The 20,989-nt window shown below is 44.0% G+C and overlaps 1 protein-coding gene across 7 annotated transcripts in view; it reads right to left on the reverse strand.

Annotated features, from left to right (window-relative positions):
* The window catches only part of cdk6 (cyclin dependent kinase 6), a 93,083-nt gene that overhangs the window by 4,463 nt on the left and 67,631 nt on the right, over positions 1–20,989 (reverse strand). For all 7 annotated transcript variants that reach the window (XM_072283131.1, XM_072283127.1, XM_072283126.1 and 4 more), the window contains 2 exons: positions 14,674–14,783; positions 4,200–4,250 (listed from right to left, as the gene is read on the reverse strand). In XM_072283131.1, coding sequence (XP_072139232.1) covers positions 4,200–4,250; positions 14,674–14,783 — 161 coding nt within the window. The remainder of the gene's footprint in view (positions 1–4,199; positions 4,251–14,673; positions 14,784–20,989) is intronic.

The raw sequence follows: 20,989 nt of genomic DNA on the forward strand, positions 1-20,989 counted from the left end.
CCAGCAACACTAGCCTAAGCACAGAACAACTTATAATGGCCAATCAATCTACCAAACTGTACATCTTTAGACTGGGAAGAGGAAAGCAGAGTGCCCAGAAGCGATCCACGTGGCTACGGGGAGAATGCACAAACTGTTTACAGATTGTGCTGTAATCACGTTACAATAACTGCCATGTCTCAGGAATGGCAGGTGGTGGGCCCTGATGCGTTTGCAATCCAAAAGTTCTTCGGAAGTCAAGAATGAGGCATAAAACCTGTTCCTTCCAATCATAGACCGTAAAACAATACAGCACAGTACAGGCCCTTTGGCCCACAATGTTTTGCCGACCTTTTAACATACTTAAGATTGCTTTATTAAATGTTACAAGAGGAAAGGAGAAGAAGAAATGTTGAAAGAACAAAGAAGAGAACTGACTAAAGATGTAGTTGTCAGCTTCTGACGCCGGAATAGAGATAACAGGAATTTCAAAACTGCTGGTCTTCTCACTTCTGTAATAGTTTCTTTGCTGAGAAAAATATTCCATTCATGCTTCTAATGAATTGGGAATTCTGCTATGGAAGTGAGGATTTGATCGATAAGGCCGTCAGACATGGGTAAAAGTAAATGATCTAAATGATTTAAGAGACACTGATCTCCAGTGACTATATTTTTTCAATTTCCATTTGGATTGGAGGCAGCTCAGACGTACAATATGTCCTGTAAAGTACCAGTTAGGTAATGTTCATGTAGGAAAGACTTTAATGGCTTTGTGGATTAACTAAGAGCTGATGGCAAAGACAAGGTGAATAAGGCTCTGTGGGATCTCATGGCCGAGACCTGATACTGGGGAGGGTGCGGTGTTATCATACAAAAGGCAGAGTTGGATAAAGTGCGTCCCTTTCAGACCAGAAAGGGGGTAGATGGCGCAGCGCCCGAGGATCAGTGCTTGGCCTTCTCTGTTTGAAACTAATTTTATTTTATTCTTATTCAGTGACATAGTACGAATTCGAGGACCTTCCAGCCCTTCGGGCTGCACTGTTCAGCGAATCCCGACAACACAATTTAACCCTAAGCTAATTGCAGGGCAATTAACCTGTCCGGTGGGTCTTCGAACTGTGGGAAGAAACCAGAGCACCTAGGGAAACTCACGCATTTCACACTGAGGACATACAGAGACTTCCTACAGGACGCTGGAATTGAACTTGAACTTCCAATTCCAACTCCACCAAGCTGTGCGCTAAACTCTACACTACTGTGGCGTAGTTATATTAATGAAATAAAGGAAGGGCCAGATCGGAACTGATTTATTATTGTCACATGCACTGAGGTTCAGATCGAATCATTACAGTGTGTCCAGATTGAACAAGGGGAAACAACCAACAAAATGAAGTGTAACAGTTAGAGAGAAAGTGCAGTGCACATAGACAATTAAGTGCAAGGTCATAATGAAGGACATTGTTAGGTCGCGAGTCCATCTAAAAAACTATTCAATAGTCATATAACACTGCGTTAGCCTTGAACCCAGTGGTACGTGCTTTCAGGCTTTGGTATCTTTTGCCCGATGGGAGGGGGAGAAGAGAGGATGTCCGGGGTGGGTGGGGTCTTTGATTATCCTGGCTGCTTTACTGAGGCTGTGAGAACTGTAGAGAGTCCATGGAGGGGAGATGTCTGTATTGATTGTCAAGCTGTTAGACAATAAAAAAGATGGAAGGATCTGCTGATGTGAAGATATCTGGATTCTGCGAGAGAATTAGGTAGATAGATAGCTAGGTAGACTGAGTGGGTGGTAACTCAGTAAATGAGGTTCACTGTAAGGAAAGGTGAAGTCACGGACCAGTAAGAGGAACCAAAAGCAAACAATTATCTTAATAAAGAGAGAGATTGCACAGAACAGGAACCCAGAGAGAAGCAGAGATATTTTGTGAACTGATGAGTTTGGGCACCATGTTTAGGAAAGGGTGCACTGGTGTTTGAGGCAGGCCGGAAGAGACTTCCTCCATAACATCCTGTCACGCATGAGCTGCCCTATAACTCGATCTGTATTCTGTACAGTTCAGGAGAATGAGGGATGGTCTTTTCAGGAGAATTATATCGGGGCAACCTGCTTCCATCAACATAGCACGCCCCCAACCAGTCTTTGGAGTGTGGGAGGAAACCAGAGCACATGGAGGCAACCCACACGGCTAGAAGGAGGATGTATAAACTCCTTACAGACGCAATGGGAACTGATCTCCATTCTTACAACTGACGTTGTAAAGCATTACGCTAACCACTCTGCTTCGTGCAGCCCTGTAGAAGGCCTGTAGAAGGCCAGATGTTGTGCTGCTTCCACTTGTGAGCAACTCAGACGAGGGGATGTTGATGCCAGATTAGAAGGCAGCCATGTACACAGCAGGGTTGTGGAGGCAAATCCACTTCTGAAAGATGTGGAATGAAGGGCGATGTGGAACTTGCAGAGGTAGAGTTACGGCCCGGTACGTGTCAGTCATGATCATACTGAGTGGTGGAGCAGACCTGGGAGGTCACCTTGGAGGACTCATGGACAATATTTCACAAGTGGAAAATTATTAATTGTTTCTTAGTTCAAATCATAACTGACTAACAAGGAAGGAGGAATACAGAAAGCAGCCGAGAAGAAGTTTTACTGCCTCTGGAGGGCGCCGTTACTCTGCATTACAATCAATGTAAATTGCCCAGTGCTACTGGTACAGAAGTTCAAGGTATAACTATTGTCAAACTACATGTCACCATATACTACCCTAAAATACATTTTTTGTAGGCATTCATAGTAAGTATATACGAAGAAACAAAAAAAAATCAGTACTGCGCAAATACAAAAAGAATAAATAAGCAATAAATATCCAGAACCCGAGATGAAGAGTCCTTGAAAGTGAGTCCACAGGTTATGGGAACATTTCAATGATGGGGTGAGTGAAGCTGAATGAGGTTATCCCCTCCGGTTCAGGAGCCTGATGGCTGAGGGGAATAACTGTTCCTGAACCTGGTGGTGAGGGTCCTTCTTCCTGATGGCAGCAGCGAGAAGAGAGCCTGGCCTGGGGGTTGGGTGTCCCTGAAGATGGATGCTCTGTGTAGATGTGCTCAGTGGTGGAACATTATGGAAGACTACAGCCCATTCAGATTTCTTTCCTCCTTGTGATGTGTCTTGTGTTTCCCATTCAGTTTTGCCAAAGCACATGGGGTTCTCCTGATAGTAAAGAAGACCTGTGTCTTTATTGATGCTCTGCTGCATGCTTGAGCTCTCGGTGGTGGGTGCTGATGCTTTTTGTTTGCTGGTCGGGTGGGGGGGGGGTGGAATCGTTGCTTTGCTGCTGCTTACGTGTGGGAGAGGGGAGCGAGGGTTCTAACATTCAACTGTCATTCATTCTTTAGGAGCACCCCTCTGTTTTCATGGATGGTTGTGAAGAAAAAGCATTTGTATACATTTCTCTGACATTAAATGTACCTTTGAAACCTTTTGAATTAATGCTGAATTGATTCACTTCTGAATGTTTTGAAAAGTTGTGTCCATACAACCCTGGCCTGAGCTTCGAACACTATTTTTCAATGACTTGAATAATTCACAAAGAAATGGGAAAGACAGTTGAAAACCTGCCTGTTGTCGATATTTATTGCTTTGCATTTACTGTGAATGCCCATAAGAAAATGAACCTCAGGAACCTCAGTTCGTATATGGTGGCATACTAGTACACACACACACACACACACACACACACATATGCATATACAGATCTGCAGAAAGGGAGAATGGAGTGAGTGAGTGCTTGTCGTAAGGTGAAAACCGATGTTGTTAAAAAACTGGCCTCACCAGGTGGTTATAGAACATTTACCCTTTGCCCCACGATGTTGTGCCGATACTTTAACTTACTCTAAGATCAATCTAACCCTTCCCTCCTCCAGAACCCTCCACTTTTCTATCATCCATGTGATTATCTAAAAGTTTCTTAAAACATCCCTAATGTATTTGCCTCTACCACCATTCCCGGCAGGGTGTTCCACACACACACACACACACCACTTTCTGTGTAAAAACAACTGTTAGAATGAACAGACAACAAATAAACAAGCGTTTACTGCCAAGTCCAAGCAAAGATTATTAATAAATCAAGTATTTGCAGGTATCAGAGTTGTAGTGTAATTAACGTCTTTTTAAACCATAGATCTCCACATAACATCAACCTAAAAGAATGGGAACTTACTCAAAGATTTTTCCTAACTGGTCAACATCCGAATTGCCACGAAAGAGAACACTGGGGAAATAGGAAACAGAGAACAAGTCGTTAGTCAATGACATGGAACTCAGTTCTCAGCTGCTTTGCATTAATGTGTAAATAATATATATTTTGTGGTATAGAATAATATATAATTATATATTAGTCAATAAACATAGAATACAAAAATATTAAATAATGCATTAATACAACTGAATGAGTTTCTCCAATAATGCTGTGGTTCTGTTCTGTGACAAGGACATCAGAATGAAGTCGAAGGCATGGAATCACACAATCAGAGACAGGCCCTTCATCCCAACTGGTTCACGCCATCAAGATACCCATCTATAAGCTTGTTCTATTTGCTTGTGTCCGGCCCTTTCTCCTGTAAAGCCACACGCAACGGTTCAGGAACAGCTTCTTCCCTTCTGTCATCAGATTTCTGAACAGATAATGAAGCACTCTACGGGGACTAGCTCACTATTTTTGCTCTGTTTTTGCTTTACTTACTTAATTCAATTTTTATTAAATATTTCTTACTCTAATTGAGTTTTTATGCATTACACTGTAATGGTGCCACAAAACAACAATCTTCCTACACATGTTGGTGATATTAAATGATTTTGAACCTTTCCTGTCCATGTGCCATTTTAAATGTTGTCAATGTATGTTACCTGCCTGAAACAATTCCTCTGGCAGCTTGCTCCATATACTGACCACCTCCTGGGTGAAGACCTCCGCCCCTCAGGACCCTTCAAATGGTTCAGATCCCACCTGAACCCCATTTTACAGATACACGCCGGCCCACTGTTCCCTTCCAGCACAACCAGCCCACACGGCCCAATACTGTCAAACACAAATTGTCAGGAAAGTTTAGGCTGCAGGTTGTACAGAACCTCCAAATCTTTAACACAATTTACAGGAGGACGCTCCAATCACTGGGCTCCTTGGCAACATTTTAACGAGCAACGTGATCTAGTTCAATGCAGAATGAAACTGGGGACTTTGTGCAAGTTGCAGAAAAGGGCAAGGATTCTTTACACTGAAATTCTGAGCATCCAGGGTGGCATCTAAGCATGCACTCCAGGATGTCACATGGTGAGTTTTAATCACATACACATTGTTCACGAAGTCCTTGTCAAAACAGGCATTCCCAGGTACAGTTCTGTCTGCAACAGTTCTCAGGCAGCAGTTTCACCTCTCCCTCCCACCTAGCCCACCATGTGCCTATCCCTTAAATGCCCCTAATGAACAGGATCAGTCTCCACCACTCATCGTACTTCATAAAATCTTCTTCTGATACCCCCCTTATTCTGCTCCCATCACCTCAAAATTAAACCCCCTGATAGTAGCCTGGGAAAAAGGAATTGGGCTGTCCACGAGATCTATGTCCCATCATCTCGTACACCCCCGTCACGTCAGCTCTCAGCTTTATATCAAATGTGGTATTTGGTTCACAGACTGTGCTGAGTTCAAAACCTGTATCAAATGCAAATTACACAGAACAAAGCCAGAGAAACACACAGTCCTTGTTCGGGTGATTTCCCAACCCTAGGCTGGCCAGCCGGGTTATTAAGTAACAAGAAGAAAGAATAAAATACAAAAGGCACAAATGATGGAAATCACTTTAAAAAGAGGTTAGCATTCCAGATCAAAGACACTTTATCTGAAGAATGTAAGAATCCCCAGCGTTGAGCACACCTGCAAGGAGTGATGCCGCCGCCCGGTCCTGACAATTCGATGAGCAACCAGCTGAGGACAAATCCTTCACCCCCCATAACAATTGGTTCATGCCCCGCCGTCAAAATGTCCCAGCCGATATTTATCAGAAACTCCTTGTTGGCCCATTCCTTAAGAGAGTCATAGTTACTCCCGCCGGAAGAAAGCAGGGTCCATCGTCAGGGACCCCACCTTCTCACTACTATCACTGGGACACCTCTAGCTTCACTAGGTTACTCCTGATCCAGGCTGGATAACTTCACTCCCCTCAACACGGAACAGATTCCACAACCTACTGACTCACTGACCATACATAAGATCTCTCTTTATGCAGATAATCTTTTGGTTTATATTTCGAATCCTGAGGAATCTATTCCTAAATTTTTGGAACTATTAAATGATTTTGGAAAATTTTCAGGATATAAACTTAATTTAAATAAAAGTGTATTGTTCCCTTTAAATGTTCCTGTTTTTATATATAATGATATTCCATTTAGAATCGTGAATTCTTTTAAATATTTGGGTATTATCATTACATTTTCAAGGGCTCTAACAATTCATGTTCCGTTTATTGATTGATTGAATGATAGATTGCAGTTTATCTTTTTTTGCACATTGATTGGTTGTCAGTCTTTGAGTTGGATTTATTTCTTACATCCTTCACATACATGAGGAGTAAAAATCTTTATGTCTCCATCAGAATGTGTAATGTGCAGTATACTGCGGTACCATTTCCGGGATGGTAGCAGCTGGAACAGTTTGTGGTTGGGGTGACTTGGGTCCCCAATGATCCTTCGGGCCCTTTTTACACATCTGTCTCTGTAAATGTCCTGAATAGTGGGATGTTCACATCTATAGATGTGCTGGGCTGTCCACACCACTCTCTGCAGAGTCCTGCGATTGAGCGAAGTACAGTTCCCATACCAGGCAGTGATGCAGCCAGTCAGGATGCTCTCAATTGTACCCCTGTAGAAAGTTCTTAGGATGTGGGGACCCACACCAAACTTCTTCAACTGTCCGAGGTGAAAGAGGCACTGTTGTGCTTTTTCCACTACACAGCCAGTATGTACAGACCACGTGAGATCCTTGGTGATATTTACGCTGAGGAACTTAAAGCTGTTCACCATCTCAACCCAGATCCAATGATGTCAATACGGGTTAGCCTGTCTCCATTCCTCCCGTAGCCCACAACCAGCTTCTTTGTTTTTGCGACATTGAGGGAGAGGTTGTTTCATTGACACCACCGTGTCAGGGTGATGACTTCTCCGTAGGTCGTGTCGTTATGTGTTGTTTTTCACTGATTCCCCATTGTAATTCTTTGTTCTACTGAAAATTGATCAAGAGTAGTAATATACGTACCTGTTAATAACTTTGGCTAACGTACAGGTACTGTATGTGCTGCAGAAAAACAAGAATAGTGTGCAGCCTCCACAGCAATGAGAAGACACTAATCTGCAATGGGCAAACCAGTTCTATCCTGAGTCACTTGTAGAAGTGGCAAGCCCAAACAAGCACAGTGCCTGAGAATTCCAGGTAATAGTCCCACCAATTCTGTAGCTGCTGGGATTTATTTTCGTTCAAAATCCGTATTTGAGAACAGAATCAGGTCCCTAACATCATCCCTACAAAGGCATGCAACACGGTTTGCTGCTGAACTTGACCTATGGTTTAAGATTGCATTGCTGAGAAGGGCTGGGCCTAGTAATCAGATGTATTTTGACCCAAACTGTACAAGGATCTATTGTTCACCATTGATTGCTATCTCTTAACTATCTGTTTACACCTGCCGGCCTTTGTAATTTCAGAATCAGAATCAGGTTTAATATCACTGGCATATGTTGTAAAATTAGTTGTCTTCGCAGCAGCACAGTGCAACAGAACTGTTGACAGTAAATACAGATATATTAAATCGTTCGTGCAAAACAGAAAAAGTAGTGAGGCTGTGTACATGGGTTCCCGTCTATTCAGAAATCGGATGGCAGAGGGGAAGAAGCCGTTCCTGAATCGCTGAGTGTGTACCTTCAGGCGTCTATACCTCCTATGTGATGTTGGCAATGAGAACGCGGCATGACTGGCTGTTGGATGCTGCCTTTGTGAGGCATTGCTCCTTGAAGACATCCTGTCAAATCAGGTCAGCTCTATCAGAGGTACAAGCCCGTGTAGTATCCAGGCGGTGCCTTGGGAAGGTGGCGTCCGTCCGTAAGCATCCCTGCCACCATGGACGTGCCCTCTTCTCACTCAGGAAGTAATGAGTGCCATCACTCCATTGATTCCCCCCACAACCTCGTTCAGAATTGTTACTTGGCTCTTGAGGTAGCCCTCTGTCAGTCGTACCTGGTTTTCTTGTACATCCTGAGTCGCCACACAGGCCACAGATCTAGGTCTCAGCAGTCTATGAACCTACTGGTTCGTCCACAGCTTTTGATTTGGGAATGAGCAATATGTTTTTGTAGGCACACTCATCCACACAGGTTTTAATGGAGTCAGGGATGGCTGTGGCGTATTCACCCAGACTGGAAAAATGCAACTTCAAACCTCAAAAGAGGTGCCATCCATCATTAAGGACCCCCAGGGAATGCCGTCTCCTCATTTCTACCCATCAGGGAGGAGGTACAGGAGCCTGAAGCCTGAAGAGCCCCTTCCTCTCTGCCGTCAGATTTCAGAATGGACAATGAAACCATGTTCACTAGCTCATTATGTTTTTTCACTTTTAATTTACTTATTAAATTTAAATTTTAAAAATCCTTATTGTAAGTAAGTTTTTTATTACTATATCTTGCAGTGCACTGCTGCCACAGACCAACATATTTCACAACATATGCCAGAGGTACAGAATGCCATAAGGTAGAATATTACTATTCCCTGAGAAGTATCAACCAATCAAAACCTATAACAAGTAGGTGCACATTTCTTCTAGCATTTTCTGATCTAACTCACACAAGAGGGAATTAGCAGTCAAAGGTTGCAATTACTTCATTAATTCAGTGTCAAGTATTGTATTTCATATCTTTAATTACACAGTGGTAACATCTTACAGCCCAGAATATTAATCATTCTTCTTTGAATTGTTATTATTTGATCATGGCTGATTAACAGTTTTGTTTGTCTGCCTTTAGTGTATTGAAGCTGAAAAGGTCACTGTGAAATCTACCTCAGGCAACTTGACTACAACAATGGATGGCACCTTATTGAATTCGACATTGCCCCTGAAACTGTGAGAGGGATGACTGATGAGATGTGAGACTGATGAATGATTGGGCAGGTTTGAGGGGCTTGTCGCTCCTTGTGTTTGCAAATTTCCCTGATTGAGAAATAGAGAATGGACCCACTTAGGTTCTTGACTCCCAAGGGCTGGTGAGTGTCCAGGGCATGGCAAAATGAAAACATAATTATGGATGACACAGTAGTGTTGCGGTTCGTGTGACAGCAGGTAGGGGTCGAATTCCCACCGCAGTGTGTAAGGAGTTTGTACGTCCTCCCAATGACTGTGTGGGTTTCTTCCAGGTGCACCAGTTTCCTCCGACAGTCCAAAGGCCAAAGGCATATATGTTAGGGCTAGTAGCTAGTGGATCGAATTCCAGATTTTATCAAGAGTGAGACCTTTGTTTTAGTAAGAACTGGAATTCGATTGTAAACAAGGCGGGAGAGCAGAAACCTGATTGGATGAGGACCAACCAATGAGAAGGCAGGGACTATGGGGGTATAAGTATCATCAGAACAGACTGCCCATGCCCAGGCATCATCCCTGGTGAAGATGGCAGAGGTGTTATTGTAATAATCGATACCTGTCCCCAGCTGGAAATCTGAGAAGGGTTGGTTCCTTATATACACCAGGAAAGCAGTATATCCACGAGCAGGATCTAGTGGGCTCCTTCATGATGCTACTGGGTCGTTTCTGATGCCTTTCCTTGGTGGCAGGCAGGCCAGTGCTGGTGACGTGATGGGTGGTTTTGACAACCGTGTCTGCATGACCTGAGTCGTCAACTCTGGATGTGCATGTTCAAGCAAAAGCTCAAAACACCTACACTGAAAGGCAGATAAAGAATGGTCTCTATCACCAAGGTTTTTCCAGTTGCCTCAACTTAACCACTATTATCGCCCTGGCCAGCTGAAGAATATTCCAAATGTTTCACAAAAACTTCTTGCTTCTGGTTTTCAGTTATGCAGGCGTGCACGGCCACACTTCACTGTGAAATGCAAGATAACAATGTGTTTGATACGGTCAGGGAACTGGCCTGTGATAGACAGTCACAGCCACCCTGTTGTCTCACAAAGACTAGGTGTGGCATCAAAGAAAAGCTATCTCAGGCAGCTCCAGGAACATTCTGAGAAACACAACAGGGAGGGTGCATGGAACCTTATCTGCTAGCTATGTCAGAGAGGTGTTTGGACAGGAATTCAGGGCTGTCTCTTCTGGATGTATGAGGGGGTCAGTTATGTTTTTTACCTCGATACTGAAGCTTGCAAGTAAAGCAGCCAGCGGAATCAAAGACCCCTACCCACCCACGACAATCTCTATTCTCCCCTCTCCCATCGGGCAGAAGATACAAAAGCCTCCTATCCCATTGTTATCAAACTCTTGAATGGATGTCCTGTACAATAAGATGGACTCTTCTCACAATCTACATCTACCTCATGATGCCCTTGCGTTGTGAGGATGATGCTCTCCCAAGGCGTCGTCTGTCGGTGGGTCCTCAGGTGCCTGTAGAGGCCGATCTGGATCCACCTATTCTGGTGCAGTGCGGGCAAGAGTAGGTGGTGGCTGTGGTCAGCGGTTGGGTCTTTTGGTTGTTCAGTCTCTCCTTTCACGGCTGCCGTTTGTTCTCTGCGGCACAGCGGAGATCATTCTCACCTAGCGCAGCCCCCTCTTGAACAGATTTCCTCCAGGTCTATCTATCGAGTGCAATGTCTTCATGGTATTTAGATGTAATGTTGGATGATTTTGATGTCCTTTTTGAAGTGTTTCCTTTCCCCACCAGGGACTTGCGGAGTTAGGAATGTGAATGACACGACCTATCCAATGTTCATGTTGGCCTCCTGCTTCCAGCTGATCCTCAAAACCTTCCATGGGATTACCTGGTGGTGTTCCTCCAGGGCTTCCCGTTACCTACTGCAGGTGATTCACGACTCAGCTTCGTGCAACGCTGTCGGAAGGATGAGTTTCCTGTAGACCACAGGTTTCGTTTGTTTGGCCCTGTAGGTTGCGGTTTTCAAGACTTTTTTCCGTAGTCTTGAACAGGCTTTGCCAGCACAACTCAGGCAGTGGTTGATCGCTGAGATGGTGTCTGCGTCTGAGGAGAGGACGCTGCCAGGGTAGGGCAATATTGTCAACTTTTACCAATACTAATCTTAGCACATGTATGCAAGGCCTGCTTGCTACATGTGATTATAATAAAGAATTACCATACCAGTCAGCAGTCTGTGGGTAAGTTACCAACAGCAAACTGCTTAGTAGCAAAGGACGTGTCATTTAGTCCTGAGGTAAATAAGGACAGTGCAAATATGAAGTGGGAGACTCAAATAATTTCAATGTCATTGTTGCTGCGGGTCAGGTCTACAAGAGGCACAGCTTCAGTACACGACTGTAAAGCAGAACAAAATAATTGTTATTCTGGATCTGATGCGGCATAACAATTTGCACATGGAAACCTGGGGAAAACTTCACCCTGTCGATCTTGTGGGCTGCCCCCAATGCATTCTTGGACTGCTTTGGCTGTTAAGACAAATGACACATTACAGCATATCTTTCAATGTACATGTGATTAATAAAATTCAAGTTTATTTATCATATGCACAGTGAAACATACAGTGGAATGTGTTTGTGTTAACAGCCAACTGTTGGAATCTGACGTTTTAATCCAAGATTCTTTTAAAAGTCAAGACAGAGGCATAAAGCTTGCTGTTTCATGGTTATTTTATTGAGTGCTGATAAAAAAAAGAATTGAAAACATAGAGCGGCAAAATTTAGTGGCTCAGAACTGGAAAAAGACTAAAGAAGATGGTGAGCAACATGTTCTGCCCTTCTCATACCTCATAAGAAATATTCCATTCAAATTTATATATAAGGGTTAACCAATCTGACAGACCCCATTCAACAAATGTGATGCCAGAGTGTCAGAATTGTCACCACTAGAGGCCACACTGAACAACTGCAGATACACACTGTGACCACTAGGGAAGACACTTAACAATTACATATACATACCGTCACCACTAGGGGAGACACTGAACAACTGCATATACACACTGTCACCACTAGGGGAGACACTGAACAACTGCAGATACACACTGTGACCACTAGGGGAGACACTTAACAATTACATATACATACCGTCACCACTAGGGGAGACACTGAACAACTGCAGATACACACTGTGACCACTAAGGGACACACTGAACAACTGCATATACACACCGTCACCACCAGGGGACACACTGAACAACTGCATATACACACTGTGACCACCAGGGGACACACTGAACAACTGTATATACACACTGTGACCACTAGGGGACACACTGAACAACTGCATATACACACCCGTCACCACTAGGAGGACACACTGAACAACTGCAGATACACACTGTCACCACTAGGGGGACAGACTGAACATCTGCATGTTCATACTCTCACCACTAGGGGACACACTGAACAAATGCAGATACATGCAACAAACAAAAAATAGTGGAGGAGGCCAGGCAGCATCTATGGAACAGAAAAAACAGGGGACGCTTTGGACCAAGACTCTTCATCAGGACTGGAAAAAAAATGAGAAGTCAGGGTAAGGACGTTGGGAGAGGGGAGGAGTGATTGGTGTATCTAATAGGAGAGGGTACAAGAACATGGAAAAAAGGGAAGGAAGAGGGAGAAGCACCAGATGGAGGCGAAGGGCAGGTAAGCAGATGAGGTGAGAGGGAAACGGGAAAGGGGAATGGCTACCCAGACAGAATATAAGGTGTTGTTTCTCCAACCTGAGTGTGGCCTCATCATGGCAGTAGAGGAGGCCATGAATTGACATGTCGGAATGGGAATGGGAAGTAGAATTGAAATGGGGAGCCTCCGGGACATCCCGCTCTTCTGGCAGAAGCAGCATAGGTGCCTGGCGAAGCAGTCTCCCAATCTATGTCGGGTCTCACCGATATACAAGAGGCCACACTGGGAGCATCGGATATAGAGAATGGCCCCAACGGACTCACCAGTGAAGTGTCGCCTCACCTTGAGGGATTGTGTGGGGCCTTGAATAGTAGTGAGGGAGGAGGTGTGGCATTTATTTCACTGGCAAGGAGGGGTATCAGTGGGGAGGGATGAATAGAGAAGGGAGTTGCATAGGAAATGGAAAGTGGAAAAGAGGGAAAGATGTGCTTGGAGGTGGGACCCTGTAGAGACAGTGTAAGTTATGGAGAGTTATGTGCTGGACGTGGAGGACAAAGGAACCTTATCCCTGGTGGGGTGGCAGGAGGATGGGGTGAGGGTAGATGTGCAGGAAATGAAAGAGATACAGGTGAGGGCAGCGCTGATGGTGGAGGAAAGAAAGCCCCTTCATTGCAACTAAATAAGCAACTGCAGATACATACCATCACCACTAAGGGGGCACAGTGAACAACTGCATATACACACCGTCACCACTAGGGGACACACTGAACAACTGCATATACACACCATCACCACTAGGGGACACACTGAACAACTGCATATAGACATTGTCACCACTAGGGGGCACACTGAACAACTGCATATACATACCGTCACCACTAGGGGCACAGTGAACAGCGCATATTCACACTGTCACCACTAGGGGAGAGACTGAACAACTGCAGATACACACTGTCACCACTAGGGAAGACACTGAACAACTGCAGATACACACTGTGACCACTAGGGGAGATGCTGAACAACTGCATATACAAGCAACACATAAAATACTGGAGGAACTCAGCAGGCTGGGCTGTATCTATGGAAAAGAGTAAACAGTTGACATTTCGGGCTAGGACCCTTCATCAGGTCTGGGGAAAAAAATGAGATGTTAGAGCAAGAAGGTGGGGGGAGGGAAGCAAGAAGCAGGTAAGGAAATAAGGTGAGAGAGGGAAATGGGAATGGGAATGGTGGGGGGGGGGCAATGACTGGAAGTTCTAGAAATCTATGTTCATGCTATCAGGTTCAAGGCCAACGAGATGTAACATAAAGTGTTGCTCCTTGAACCTAAGTGTGGCCTCATCGCAGGAGTAGAGAAGGCCATGGACTGACATGTTGGATATACACACTGTAACAACTGCATATACATACTGTCACCACTAGGGGCACAGTGAACAACTGCATATTCACACTGTCACCACTAGGGGAGACACTGTAACAACTGCATATACATACTGTGGCCACTAGGAAACATACTACACAGCTACAGGTATAAAGGTAGTTATATAAAATACAAGCAGGCATAGAAGCTAAGCTGCTAAGAGAATAACAATTATACAATCCAATTCAAAGCAACACACCCACTATATATAAAAATAAATCTAAATCTAATCTCTAGCCTAAGAGCTAATGAGGGTTAGCTAAGGAAGGGTAGAAATTCACCAAAGGCCCACTTTCAGAAGCCGGATGATAGTATACTAAATGTTTGGCTTCAGTGATGGAGGGTGAACTAGAACCTCCGTCTCTTCCTGAAAATGAAAGGCCAAGTGCATAGATCATATCTGACTCTGTTCTTGTGCCTAGAATAGATACAAGGCGCATGACACTTACCGTCGACGGAACATCTCTGCAAATATACAGCCAACACTCCACAGGTCAACTGGCGTTGCGTAACTAGACTGGAGCAAGACTTCCGGTGCTCGGTACCACAAAGTGACAACCTGCACATTCAGAACATTTCCATTAGTGCACGTAACAAATGATATGCTATGTGATTTTCACAATGCTACTTCATTGATACCTCAGCAACAAATAGTTCCAGAGACTACTTGCAGTTGTAGTGTTTCCCTTACACACCACACCCGCCCATCGAGCCTGCTCCACCATTTCACCATGGCTGATTTATTATCCCTCTCAACCCCATTCTCCTGCCTTCTCCCTGCAACATTTGACACCCTGACTAACCAAAATCTTTAAATACATCCCATGACTTGGCCTGTGGCAATGAATTCCACCTCATCTCTGTTCTAAGTGGGCGTCCTTCTATTCTGAGGCTGTGCCCTCTGGTCCTAGACTTCCACTATAGGAAATATCCTCTCCTCATCCCCACATTCTTCTAAACTCCAGTGAGTACAGAGCCACTAAATGGTCTGATACATTAACTCCTTCATTCCCAGGATCATTCTGGTGAACCTCCTCTGGACCCTCTCCAATGCCAATGCATCTTTTCTTGGATAAGGGGCCCAAAACTGCTCACAGTACCCCAAGTACACCTTTGGGATGTGAGAGTAAGTTGGAGGTCTGGAAGTGTGGTCTGACCAATGCCTTATAGAGCTTGAGCATACGTCCTCCCTTACATATTCTGGTCCTCTCAAAATCAATTAGGATAGTGTTCTATTTCAGCAATTGTCTCAGGCGTTTTCCAACTCCACAGATTGTGTTTATAGAACTCATTGATCAAGGTTACAAAATTAATACAAAAGTTAGAATTATCAGTTTCTGATTGTGCAAAAACTGCACTTTTTCCCTAAGCAACACACACAAAATGCTGGAAATCCAGAGAAAGACAGACACATCGTGCTGGGATTCAGCAGGTCAGGCAGCAGCTGAGTTGAGCTTCAGGTCAAGACCCTTCAACAGAACTGGAAAGGAAGGGAGAAGATGCCAGAATAAGAGACGAGCAAGAGGGAAGGGAATAGATGAGACCAGGTGAGAAGGAAGGTAGATGGGTGATGAAGTGAAAAGGGCTGGAGAAGACGATCGGCAAGGTAAGTAAACAAACAGGGCAGCATTATATGTAGCATTGCAGCAAAGTGACAAAGTGACAACTCTCACCATCCTGGGCAGGCAGAAACGAAAAGGAGAGGACTCTGGTAAATGCTGAACCCACAAGTTTTCTGGTTAAACAGACTGTGTTGTTAATGCCCCAAGGCATTTCCATGAATTGAATAAGATGGCTTCATTTGCCCACAGTCTCACACAGATCAATTTCAGTTTTACCAGTTAGTTATGTTACTTAGATCTGCTTTTATTCAATATATTAACCCCTTGTATCATTCAAATTCTGCTGGTTCTTTTATTAAGGCAAAGGTTAGCTGCTCCCAGATCCGATAAACATTTCACTTCGGCTCCTAACGTTTATCGAAATAATTGTGCTTGTTTGTCAATTGTTCCTTCTCTCTTCTTCCCCCTCCCATTGGGCAGTAGACACAGAAGTTTGAAAGCACACACCACCAGGCTCATGGACACTGTGACAAGGCAATAAGATGGACTCACAATCTTGCACTTCATTGCTTATCTGCACTGCACTGTCTGCATTGTCCTACCCCAATGCACTGTGTAATGATCCGATCTGTATGGACAGTATGCAAAGCAAACTTTTCCCTGTATCTCTCTCAATACAGTCAGCATTAATAAATGCAAAAATCACCTCAGAAAGCCTGCAGACAGGTATGACAAATCCACGTGAGGAAAGGACAACAAATATGAAGATTCACAGGGAAACAGTGGCGTCGGCACAAATCATTTGAGGGCTTTTGAGAGCTGAGAAAAGGTGCTAACCCTTCCAGACCCATGTTTGAGAGAGTGTGGGAAAGGGGATCAAGCGCAGGAAGATGGGTGGACTGAGAGATGGTGCAGCTGGAGGTTCTCAAAATTCTGAGTATTAAGAGATCAGTTTTATTTGCAACATGCACATCAAAACATTAAATGCGTTAAGTGTGAAATGCGTCGTTTGCGTCAAGTCAAATTTGATTTAGTTAGTCCACATTGAACTATTCGTCTCCCATCGACCAGCACCTGCTTTCTGCACCCCTCCTGTCCAAGTACCTCCCAACTTCTCTTAAACATTGAAATCAAACTTGAGTCATTATCAATTCTGCTGGCATCTCGTTCCACACTCTCATGACCCTTTGAGTTTTACCCTTAACTCATGACCTCTAGTTGTAGCCTTACTCAACCTCAGTGGAAAAGGCCTGTTTGCATTTACCTTATCTATACCCCTCATAATCTTGTATACCTTTATCAAATCAACCCTCAATCTTCTACGTTCCAGGGAATGAAGTCCTCACCGATCTAACTTTACTTTATTTACTTTACCTTGCTAATCATTTTCTCCAGCCCTTTCCACGTACCAGCTTCTCACTTCATCCCCGCCCCCACCCATCTAACTTCCTTCTCATCTGGTCTCACCTATCCCCTTCTAGCTTGTCTGCAAGTTCTGACAACATCCTTGTAAAATTTCTCTGCACTCTTTCAAACTTATTTACATCTTTTCTGTGGGTAGATGACCAGAACTGCACATAATATATGAGTTAGGTTTCACTAATGTCTTGTACAACTTCCACATAATACCCTAACTCAGTGCTTTGATTTATGAAGGGCAATGTGCTAAAAGCTCAGTTTACGACTCTTTCCACCTGAGGTTCCACTTCCAAGGAATTATGGACCTGTGTTCCCAGTGGGTAGATGAAGGAATGGTTGTGGGAAGCAGACAAGTTATTGAGCAGTGGTACAGGGATTTGGCAGTAGCAGAAGCTGCCTTTCCACTGAAGTGGTGAAATAATGAAATGTTATGAGGAAACATTGAGATGCGAGTGACATGAAACAAATACACCTCATGGCACAGACAGCCCGTGGGGTCGTTACCACGGATGTACCCAATAAAAACAACAGTTTCTAGTTCTACCCGGAAAAGAAGATGACAATAGACACTGAATGAAGGTCTTTGAAAGGTTAACAGGTAGTTACAACAAGCCAGTGCTAGTTTGTTCGTTACTTATTGCCTTCTTGTGGGAGAGCGAAGGCTGAGGTAAATCGATTTTCACTTGATTTCTCATCACAAGCCCAAGTGCTGTGTTTAGTGTTGGTGGTAGCTGAGGTGATGTCCTTGTGTCCCCTGAGCCTGAGCACTCCAGTGACTTTGTCAAAAGAGCCCATGTCAACGCTCAGGTGGACAATGAAGCAAGCCAGGGCAGGTATACCTGGTCAGCCTGGCTGGCACTCACTTACATGATATTACCAAAAGAGATTCCTTGTCACTAAAGTTTGTGGGAACAAATGCAGCTTGGATGTGAGACTAGAGCATTCGGAAGTATAATAATATTAGGTGAAGAACATGGAAGATGACACTGGAATGCTACAGTTGAGTCCAAAATGAATCCAAACACTAAAGTAATTTAATGTCTGTCAAGCACCCTAAAGCACATATCAGCAGACCCAAGGACAGCTCTTTGTACCACCATTATCAGACGATTCAATAGACCGTGGTACAATAAAATGGACAAATAAACCAATTCCAATTCCAAGCCAACAGACTGATGCCGTGCTACATTCCCCAAGCTTTGAACGGACAGGTAGAGAATCATTGGCCCTTCTATACTGACCCTGGATGTGAATCCTTGCATGAAAAGAGCCTGACCTCAGTCCAGCTGGCCCGTGGCTACCTGTACACTGTCATAGCATTTAAGGCAGGGGTTCCCAACCCTGATTATGCCATGGGCCACCATCATTAACCAAAGGGCCCGTGCATCCTAGGTTTGGAACCTGATTTAAGGTAAGGTGGGGTTTCTTAGCTATTCACTGTTTCCTCTGCTGGACCAAGGAAACATTTCCAAACCCTCCTTTTCAAAATGTCTGCAGAACACAAGCATCTTTTGGACTCGGAGGGATAGTAAATCAGTCATGGAGGAATGGCAGAGCAGACTCGATGGGCTGATTGCTCTTGTATCTTATACTCTCTCAATCTCTGCTGGGATGGACAATTAACATTTCACAGATCCAAGGATAACAAAACACTGAGCCCATGATTTTCTCCCCTGCAAAATTAGCACCCTGCTACGTTACTTTGCCAAAAGGTGTCAAACATTGATATATGAAACCCTGAGAAAATGCTTTCGGTATCTAAAACAATTGTGTGACTATTGAAAGTAATCGACCCCATAAAAACATGTGATCTTCCGGCTGCCAGAGCGTAGACAGCAGCCTGGGAAAATCAAAGCAACAAATTAATTACATTTAAAGCCCATACCAATTCATCCTACAAATTGATATTTATTTTTTCATGGGAAATGAAGTGACTCAAACCAGCTCAGTCTACTTGGAGTAGCTGTCAGCCTAGTGAGCGTTACTGGAGTTGAGTTATTGATTTGTGATCTCAACAAGGTGGTAACAAACTTAGCACAGAATGTTCACAGGCACCTCACCTCTCGTTTGTACCTATTTAAAATCTGATGGATGAAGACAATGAGTTCGTTTTAATTTTTCTTCCCAGATTTCCTCAGAACAGATTTTGGTGTGGGAGGAATTTTCCAGCTGAGCATATTAGACTGGAATTGGGATTGGGTTAGGGTCACATGTACTGAGACAGCGAAAAACTTTTCTTACATACTGTTCATTGCACAGTATATCGAGGTAGTCCAAGGTAAACCAGTATCAGAAAGCAGAGGAAACAATGCAGTGTAGGTAGAGAAAAAGGTATAAGATCATATTGAGGTTGATTGTGAGGTCGTGTCCATTTTAATGTGCTAGAGAGCTATTTAATATTCTTACAACAGTGGGGGAGAAGCTGTTGTTGAGCCTGGTGGGAAATGCTTTCATATTTTCTGCTTGATGGGCGTGTCTGGGGTGGGAGAATGCTGGCTGCTTTTCTGAGGCAGCGAGAAGTATTGACAGAGTCCACGGAGGAGATGCTGATTTCCATGATGTCCACAGCTTTTCTTCAGTCACAGGCCGAACATTTGTCATACCGAGCTCTGATACATACACCCAGACAGAATGGTACATTTATTTTAAAAAATCTTCTTTTATAAAATCTTAGACCTTCTAAGACTGAGGTTTTAGATTTTCCTTGTCCCTCGTGATCCTCTATTTCTATGGGGTCTCAGGCAGTCTGAGAACACAGTAAATTCTCCCCAAAAGGGGAAAGGGGTCAAGATGTCATTCCCAAAGTTCTAGCACCTACTTAGCCTCCCAATCAGGGCCACATGAAGCCACGTGAGCAGGTGCTGGATGTTCGTATGAGCAGCTGGTGCATATCACAGGCCCTGCTTCTGCGATCGCAGGTGCCAGGGAGACAATCTCGGAACAGTATTGATAATTACTGGGGGTCACCTGTCTGTAAAGGCGCTGTCCAGAAGCAAGGGCAAGACACTTCTGTAGGAAAAATTGCCAATAACAATCGTGGTTAAAGACCATGATTCACCTACATCATACTACATGGCACATAATCAACTAGTACCTTACGGGACAGGCAGGCAGGGAGTCTTTGAGGTGCCCTGCTGACTTGCGTTGGACACAATTTGACACATTTGCTTTTTGAAATCCAGTGTTTTTGTTCAAGTTTTGACTCAGTGGGCAGAAACTACACTGATCAAGGAATGTAAATTGAAACAGAATAAGTATTTTGCCACGACTTATTACGGCAAGAGATCCTGCAATGCTGGAAATTCAGAATAACACATGCAAAATGCTGGAGGAACTCAGCAGACCAGGCAACATCTATAGAAAAGAGTACAGTCTACATCTTAGCCCAAAACGTTGACTGTACTATTTTCCATAGATGCTGCCTGGCCTGCTGAGTTCCTCTAGCATTTGGTGTGCGTTGCTTGGATTTCCAGCATCTGCAGATTTTCTCTTGTTTGTGAGGAACTCAGCAGGTCAGGCAGCATCTATGTAGGCTAATAAGTAGATGCCGTTTCAAGCCAATACCCCTCATCAGAACTCAGTCATCAGGAGTTAAATCCTTTAATGAATAACATTCTGCCAATTTACTGAAATTCCTATGGTAACTGACAAAAATCTACAGAAAATGAAGTATTTACAGACGTCACTTTTCCACAAATTTCTGTCCGCTCAGTGCTGGTGTGAGACCAGGTTAAGTAACATGATATCAACGTGCAAATGTTGCTTTGTAGTAACAGGTTCTTTC

This window comes from Mobula birostris, chromosome 19 (genome assembly GCF_030028105.1).
Source record: "Mobula birostris isolate sMobBir1 chromosome 19, sMobBir1.hap1, whole genome shotgun sequence".
In the NCBI taxonomy this organism is placed as follows: Eukaryota; Metazoa; Chordata; class Chondrichthyes; order Myliobatiformes; family Myliobatidae; genus Mobula; species Mobula birostris.